Source organism: Poecilia formosa, unplaced genomic scaffold, assembly GCF_000485575.1.
Source record: "Poecilia formosa unplaced genomic scaffold, Poecilia_formosa-5.1.2 Scaffold293, whole genome shotgun sequence".
In the NCBI taxonomy this organism is placed as follows: domain Eukaryota; kingdom Metazoa; phylum Chordata; class Actinopteri; order Cyprinodontiformes; family Poeciliidae; genus Poecilia; species Poecilia formosa.
Genome location: NW_006800232.1, coordinates 66,298 through 75,469, shown reverse-complemented (window position 1 = coordinate 75,469; position 9,172 = coordinate 66,298). Strand labels below are relative to the sequence as shown.

The 9,172-nt window shown below is 40.1% G+C and overlaps 1 protein-coding gene across 1 annotated transcript in view; it reads left to right on the top strand.

Annotated features, from left to right (window-relative positions):
• Positions 1-9,172, top strand: part of grapa (GRB2 related adaptor protein a) — a 30,885-nt gene that overhangs the window by 887 nt on the left and 20,826 nt on the right. The window contains exons 2-3 of the mRNA XM_007572040.2: positions 4,679-4,776; positions 6,382-6,501. Of these exons, the coding sequence (XP_007572102.1) occupies positions 4,679-4,776; positions 6,382-6,501 (218 nt within the window). The remainder of the gene's footprint in view (positions 1-4,678; positions 4,777-6,381; positions 6,502-9,172) is intronic.

Here is a 9,172-nt window from a genome sequence, read left to right as displayed (position 1 = left end):
TTTTTTTTTTTTTTTTTCTTTTTTTTTTTTTAGTTAAGTATTTTTTCTATAAATCATGGAGATAAAGGACAGATCACATTTGTTCTTTATTGTAATCGTTTATCATTTCCTGAAAGCTTTTGGTTAAACCGTATCTGCATTTATTTTGGTTTATTTTGGTTTTTTATTCCTCTTTGAGGGCAATAGACTCACACAAAATGTAACAGATTAGTAGCCTTGATCAAACCAAAAATAATAATAAAAAAACAAAGCACTCTGATGGTGATAGGTAATACTTTATGGAGTCACATAACATAATTCTCTGACAGTAGCAGAAAATTACTTTAAGTACAGTACAGTTTCATACATGACACCATTTAATACATAATGTCTTGAACGAAATGATCACAAGTGTTAAAGTACTAAGTGGGGGTGGGGGGGGGGAAGCATCCAATTTCAGTTTAGATACTAATATTTATTTATTTTTTTAATAAAGTGTTATTGTTGATTTACGTCTGACTGTATGTTTTATTCTCTTCCAACCAGAACTTTCCAGTTGTTCATTATATTTTAGTTCCCTAAATGTTACAGCGACTCAGATTCTGCTGTTTAGCATGAAAACGATTGTTCATGTCAGGTTCTCAATATTATATAAAAAATAGTTACGTCATTATTCTTTATTGCTCTTTTCCTCATTTCCCTGTGGGTGATGGCAAAGTGCCGTAGGCCTGCTAGCTGCATGCGTTGGGATTTATTTATTTTCTTTGGTTTGTGAGCTGAGAGGAAGTCTCATCACGTCACAGCAATGCTACATTGCATTCATACTCTGAAGTTGTTCCAGGTTCAAAGTGACAATTTAAACAGATCACTCATTAAAGTTGGAATAGGAAGTCAAAGTTTGTCAAGTCATTATGAATTCAAGATCCAATATGGCTGCCGCACGTAACGTTAAGGTGGCAGGAATACAGATTTTATCATAACATTTCATGGTTTGTACCTCAATAAACCAATATGTACACACATTACTGCGCACACAATTTGTAATTTTGTTTCATTAAGTAATGTTTTATACGTCTTACTCTGACTTTCATATTTTTATTTTATGATTATGGCCTCTGATATATCTGTTTCTACTTTGGATGACATATTGATTTTTTTAAAAGTACACTTTATAGATAAAAATAGAATGGAATATACATTGCCACGAAGACTGCTAAGAAGAGGATACTCTGATTGCGACATACTCTCTCTAAACTTTCTAAGCGGTCACAAAGCACTTGCATTATTGAGTTCTTAATTCATCCTCTTTATTGTTCATTCAGCAGTAGATTTTGTTACCTTCAAAGGTTTATATTTTGACGAGTTCAATTTAATATTTAGACTCATTCATACACAGTTCAAGCATTCAAAGACAGTCCTTCAAGTAGAAGGATGTCTGCTCAGACATTTCTCTTGTTTCCGTTGTCTTGAGGTAAACCATGCAAATGCCTTCTGCCTTTGACACTTACTACACAAGCACCGGAGTAAGAACGGCCATCTCTGCTTTCAGTTTAAAATATGACATAAAGACATTTCGCAAAGTGACAGGAGAGTAATTTCGCAGAGCAATCGTGACACAATTTTCCTGATTTTATTTGAAGCTAACTCCTAAGTTTGCTGAACAGCTCGTGCTTCAAGCTGCTGGAAATTGTTGTAGTGGAAAGTCTTTGCTGCAGACGCCTGCTCAAAAGTTGAAATTTATCCTGCAGCTCCAGCTGGTCAGCACTCACACAGAGACAAAATCCAAGGGATTAAATTAACCACAAGATTTTGTCTCTGCCAAACAGTGCCAAGTGCTTCTCTAGGTCAGGCTTTTTAACTGCGATTTCAGTAACCCTTGATTCATAGGGAAATTGTGTTAAAGTGTATTAAGAGTTACAGAACAGTGATTTGGGACACAATTCAGGTGTTTTTAGTTTAGATCTTTTCCTTTCATGCTCTTAAACATTGTGAAGATCCTTCTAATCTCTGCGGTCTGCAAAGTCATGTGTGCATTCAGGCAAAACGAGGCGGTATTTACATCTGAAGCATAAGTAATTGTGGTCGGCCTTCTGGGGAAGACAGGCTTTATGGTTGCAGTAAATAGGACAGTCACCTGAAGCGCTGCTGGGTTTTACGTGAAATGAGCTTTTTTTTTTTCTTTTCTTTTTTTGTCCCCTGCTGCTGTGGTAAATGGCTGTCTTGACACTGCAACCTTAATTCGTGCTTCAAGTTGGAATATCGTTTATCTTTCCTAATCTGTGCCCAAAAAGCTTCTCGTATGTGTGCTGGTACACTGAGGGATTAAAAAAAAAATGTAAAGATTATTTTAAAAATACATCGACCTGTTTTCCTGTTGACGCTGGATGTCGGCGTCTGAAGCCGCCTCTCCGGTTAATAATCTATCTCTTGTCCCGGAGAGGCTCATTTTCAGACTTTGTTGCTGGCGAGAACCGGAGCTTATTCTGCTGGGCTGCGTTGCTTTGTTCATGTGTTATTGTGCGGTAGCCGTGCGGAGCCGGATCCATCACAATGAGAAGAGAGGTGACTCATAAAGAAGTGGTAAACATAGCTTTGCAGATAAATAAAAAGTGGCAACTCTAAATTTCTGCTTAAAGCTCGAAGACAATGTGGACAAGTTTGGACTCGACGGACACAAAAGAAATAAATAAAATAAAGGAGTGCAGCGACGCCTCCTGCCTTTGTTTTTCCGACATTAATACAGGTGCTGGAGAACAACAGTCAACTACAGACTTCTGTACACCTCTAATTAACAGATGTCAGAGGGCAAGCGTGAAATTCATTTATTTTTTAAAGATTAGTATTAAATAACTAGCAGCAGTGTAATTCAGTCTGATTGTGGCGCATTAAATGATGTTATCATATATTCTATATTTGTGGCTTACAATACAAATAGTAGTATTTTGTTTATCGCCACTGCAACTAAGTGAATCTCAAAGAAGTAACACATTTTGTCCAGTCAAAAGAAATTCAAGAGCAGATGAGAAACAGAGCAATTTCTAAGTGAACCACAGTAGGAGTCAACAGCCATGAACAGAGAAAATGTGTTAGACGGAGATGAGCCTTTCTAGAAGTGGAAAACATGGTGGTGGTGGTGTGATGGTCTGTGGCTGCATTGCTGCTTAAAATAGCTGATGAATGTCAAATGCTCTGCTTGCTCGCAGCACATCCTGAAAAAATGTCTTTTTTTTTTTGTATCTACTTTGTTTCTTTCCCCCATTTTATGTAAAAAGGAAAAACAAAAGCATGGCGAATGCATTTTCGTGACACTGAGCGAATGAATTTTCCTGGTTTCTCAAAAAGTATCCAGCGAATACTTTTTCATGACTCCTATAGAAAAAAGCATATGCAAAATACTGATATTTTAATACGGCTTTTGGCCTCTCAGTTGTATTATTATTCGCAAAATATATGTAGGTGAAATCTATCAAAGCCTGAAGGCACATTTATATTGAATTATTCCTCTTTGGGGAAGGTATGTAATCTGTTTCAGACTCTGCTTGTACAAGCCGTGTGAGAGATGAGACTCGATTTTAACAGCACTTACAAGAGTTAACATCTGTCACTTCCACACTCGGCGTGATGCATTCACGACGGAATAATCGAGGACGGCGAGCTGGAAAAAAGAAAATCCCTCTAAAAGAACCTCGACTACAGCCACAAGGGGAGCTTAATGAGGATTTCGTTCTGTACTTCTGCGTTCAAAAACCACTTTTGTTTGGTTGAGTGTCGAGCGGCCAACTCAATAATAGGGCAATCATTTAGCTCTGTGAGTGAACGATGATTGATGCTACGAGCAGTAAATCAATCTGTGGTCTAGATCACATTTTCAAATGCTCACACAAACGTGAGCATGTAGCCATTACGGCCAGCTGATGCATGAAATGACGTTTCTGGAGGCAGGGAGGGGACAGGGGAAACTGTTTTGGCAAAACACTCCAAAAACTTCTATGTTATTGCCACATTTAAGTTCTCAAAGCCAGTAAATGTGCAGTTATGTGGGCATAAAGATTTTATGATGGGACCGCCATTTTGTGTGTTTGAAGCCAAAACTAACCTTCACAAAAAACAATTAATTTGCAGAGTTTCTGTCTTGTGACGAAGGTTTAGACGTCCTTAAAACATAGCTCTCATCAGCCTCTGTGACGTCCTCTGAAGTTAAAGTTGTTTTAAAACAGCATAGTTCATCTGTGCCCTTTGACCCTCTCAAACTAGCCGTTCGTTTTAACTCTAGGATCAGCTAATTTGGACCTTTGCGAACAGACGCCATGAGAGTTAATTGCTGTGGGCATGAACTACCTCCTAAACTATTTCTACGCGTAACTCTAACAGTGTGAAACTCTTCAAAAACATTGATAAAACGAACTTTTTTGAACTGTTGTTCTTTTTTTCTGCAAGTGGCAACCAACTAAAGTTTGGTAATCAATCAGATGAAGTTCTGATTGATCTGTCACACAACTTTAAAAAAAAATATATTGATCTTGGTAACATCACCACTAAACCTGAGTGTATTCGATTGCAGTGCATTTAAAAATCTGAAAGGCATTTTGGTATGAAACATAGACACGCTGAAGAGTATACTGTTGCGTTTCAAATTTTCACCGACTTCTTTACCGGCAGCATCTCATGTATTTACCCGTCTGTGAATGTTTGTTCCCAGATCACCAACATGGAAGATGATCCTAACTGGTACACAGCTGAGCTCCACAACAGGAAAGGCTTTGTGCCGAAAAACTACATCAACCTGAGGCCACATGCGTAAGCTCACGCACACACACACGCACACACACACACACGTGTGTATTGTGCCCCCACACACCCTCGGCTCTTCAGTAAATTGGGTGAATGCGTTTCACACATCCAGCGCTGGTCTATCTAACCGCTCATCAGTCAGTGAACGTGTGCAGCGGGTAGCTTCAGGCGCTCTGTGCTCCGCTTTGGACATCTGCACTCTGGCATAAGGCAGAATACCCAAGGGGACGCTCTCACTTTATGCCTTACATAAGGCCCACAATCCAGCCGTCTGTGTGTAGTGTGTGTGTCTTTTTAGTGTTAATCTGCTTGTATACCCCATGTTTCCATCAGATGCCTGGACACCAGCTGGGCTGTACATTCGGTGTGACAAACACCAAACTGACTACAGAACAAGTAGCTCAGCTGTGGTTTATTAGCGAAAACTCAAGCCTGATCCAATTGGAATAATATTTTTTGAACACCCTTAGGAGAAATTTGTTGAGATCTTTATCAGTTTCTTCCTTCTCGCTCAATAATGTGAAGTATAAGGAAAAAAAATGTTCTAATGTGACAAGAGCTACTAAGAACGCCCGAGAAATTAATTTCTCTCTGTTTGGCGTTTATGGCCTTGTTTTACTAATCTGGTTCATAGGAGCTGATTTTTTTCTTGGAAGCCTTACTTCCAAGCGACTCACTCTAGCAAGCCGGCAAAAACGTTGATATAAAACGACAGCGTTGCTCACCCTGCACGGCTGACAGCCATATTTCCACTTTTATTGCGATCTGTTTTAAGTGCAAATTTAGCATCTTGTTTCAAAAATAACTTCACAAACTTGTTTTATCTTTGCCTCGTTTCTCTTGTAAGTACCTGTCAGCCCTTTTTTCCCCCCCTTAAAATTCTCAGCAGGTTCAGGGTTGGTACTTATGCACTAACAGCTTGTTTTTCAAGTGTGTGTAATTTCTGGTACAGGAGTTTCTCAGTGCGGCATACCTTACCAGTCCCTTACAAAAAAATACTAAATTTTCAGTCTTGAATTAGTGGCAAACTGTAGGTCTGGACTTTGATTGGGCCATTTCAACATATGAATATGGCTTTTATCCATCCAGATGGTTTTCTTTGAATACTGATGATATATGCTACATTTTCATAAAAACTAGTTTTGTAGAGGGTACGCAAGTAGATGACGGTAGTAAAGACAAATTCCTCCAGCTGTGAGTTGTGGATCTCTGCAGCTCCTCCAGAGATATTGTGAGTATCTTGGCTCACAAAGGACATGCATACCTTTTGATGGTTTGTAGTTTTGCCATACCCATCATCCATTTTTGGTGGCGAGTTGAATCCCGCAAGATCATTTTATGAAGAAGCATAACAGTAGATGGGGCTGATTACAAGTAGTCAATGAATGTTTCAGGCTTTTATATACACAATAAAATTCAAACCGATAATTTTCCTTCCTCTTCAAAATACATGCAGTAGTTTGGTCTGTCACGTAAAATTCTATTGACGCTCACTGAAGTTTTGTAGTGTAAGACATGTTCCATTGGGAAGAACATTTTGTCAGTGGGTTCTAACATTTACATCGGCGATATCTTTCTTTGTCTGTCCGTGTGTGTCTGTCCATCCTCCAGATGGTTCGCAGGGCGAATATCTCGCGGTGTGGCGGAGAATCGGCTGAGACACAGAGAGTGTGGAGCCTTCCTCGTCAGGGAGAGCGAGAGCGCTCCTGGAGAGTTTTCGATGTCTGTCAGGTAGGAGATAAATGCTTTCAAATTATATGAAAACCGTGGGATACCCAGTTTTTCCTTGTATTGTTCATTAGGCAATGATCTTTCGCTGGCTCCCTGTAGCTCAGAGAATAGACTTTTAAAATACTTTTGCTAGTTTTTATATCGCTGAATGGCTTAGCAACACACGACTAAAAAAAAAAAAAACACCTGTTCATAGCTGCTTTTGAACCATAGTAAATGAAACATTGACCAACATATTTTGATGCTTTCATCAAAATTTGAACCTTTGTTTGATTATTGACTGTCTGGTGTTTTTCTTTGTGACTTTGCTAATTTTGTGTTTTTGTCATCTGAAGCACTTTGAACTGGCTTTCTGCTGAAATGTGCCACAAAAATAAACTTGATTGATTGATAGGCAGCTGAGAGATCATGATTTAACTGAAAGAAATGCAATGAATAAAATAGGTCAATCTGAGCACGTTCTGTTCGCTTGATTTTCCCTCGTTTTCTTTCCTTTGGTTGGTTCAGGGAAACATGGAGAGAAATGGGGGTTTAGACGATGAGGTGTGAGGAGAAGGCAGAGGGTAAAATGGAAGATTTGCCACCCGTCTGGGCTGATGTGACTTAATCTTGTCTGGCACAACATCTGGAGCTGCTGGTGCGGCTGTACGTTTGGCGTTGTCAGAGCGGGGAGGTGGTGGTGGTGGTGGGTGACGGTGAGGGATGCAGCTGAGCCTTATTGCTGGACCAGAGGGAAATGTACAATATTTGATGTGGAGAGCCTTTCTGGTTGGCTGATCATTGGGATATAATAAAAATGACAAATTTGTATAAGAGGCTTTTGCAGCATATCTCTTTCTGCCAATATTTGACGTACAGGACATAGAAGAAGACCGTGGCTCCTTGTTACAAAACAATAAATCTGTCACAAGGGGACATGAATGGTTTCAATGCCAACATTTTTTGTGCTGCTGATCAAAAATGTCTGACAGGCTCCAGTTGATGGCTGATGCAGCAGCTTGGAAATGGGTCAGGTGTTGTCTGTGCGGGTTTTGTGAAGTGACAGCGCTGCTGCCAGAGGAGGCATCTTGGTGGCAGTAGCTGTAGAGATCCCAGTCTCGGCTCGGCTTGGCTCAATTTTGATGTCCGTTCTAGAGCAGAGTGGATCAGGCTTGTTTTCTTGTTGAACACTGTTGCTAAAGATATGTTTTACAACAGACTGCAAATGATCAAAAACATCAAGACGTTGTTATAATACATGTAGGTCATTTCATGGTGATCTGCACTTTATGCCAAAGCTCTAGGCTTGACGATGATTCTGTGAGGATATGGAATTTTGGATATTTTTCTGTTAATTTAGTTCCTGTGTAGTCTCGTCTTCCCCGTGGCTGTCTGCAGCTCTGGGATGGTGGAACAGATCTTTATGGACCAGAGCTACCGAGAGGGAATCTGGATTTCAATAGTCCGGTCGACATGTGTTTAGTTGACCAGCAGAGGGATGTGCTTTGGGCCTTTTGTTTTGGGTTCTTGCTAAAGTCTGAGAGGCCATTTGTTTTTAGGTGCCCAGTCTACATCCTCAAAGTAGTTTCCTCTGTTGGAAGCTACTTTGACTAGGCTCAATTGTACAAATAAGGGAGTACCCCTTTCTAGATCTAAAGCCTCTGTTTGTCCATGTTGAAAGGGATCAACTCAGGCTGGTCCCGGTATCTGATCAGAATAACACCTGGATGTCTTCCCTTTGGGGATTTTCTGAGAACATACCACTGGCAGAACACCCTGGGGCAGACACACAAGTAGCTAAAAGGACTAAACATATCCCATCTGGCTTGAGAATACCTCGAGATCCCCCACAGGGAGCTGGAGAGTGACTGTACAGAGAAGAATATTAATGTTTCCCTCCTGGACTTGCGACTGCTTGGGAATTGTCTTTGACAGGTGGGCAACAATAGATTGGCGAATGGCACAATACCGAATGGTGTTTCGTATTAAGTTCATAATTGATGATACACACAAGGTTCTTCATTAGAAACGTCCCAAAAGTGAAATAACAACATTCTGAATGTATATTTAATTCACATCACTAACAATGGATAACTGTCTTTATTGGAAAAACCAGTGCTGATAGAAAGCAAACAACAAAGACGTGGAGTTTGCGTGTCCTTTTTACAATTTTGGTTAGAGTTAAGATTTGTTGGGTAACGGCAGCACATGGGCCCTTTTTTAACAGTCTAAACTTCAGGAACTTTTAAAAGGCAGGATTCATGTAGAGGGACTTTCTGCAGAACACGCCAGTGAAACTGTCCCTGTTGGCTCTTTAGTGAAGGTATGCCAACCCCAACTTTCATCGGTACAGAGATCTTTTTTTTTGCCTCCCTTGGACAGTTTCCCATTTTACTTTGACTCAGCAGCAGATGTACCCAAAGGAAAGCTTTGTTGTGTTTTTTTTTTTTTTTTTTTTTGTTTTTTTGCGCAATGCACTTTGCACAATGCTGGAAATTAGGTCTTTGCTCTTCTCTGTGCATACTTTGTTCCATTTCCTCGTGCTCTTGGCATTTGCTTCCAATATCTGTCCTTCCCAGTAAATGTAGCTGACTGAGCGCATCAACCTTGTACAGTCTCTATGAGAAAACTGAGTGCATCAAGATAAAGCAATTACACTTCGAGCAGGAAATGTTCCACACACGCGCACACA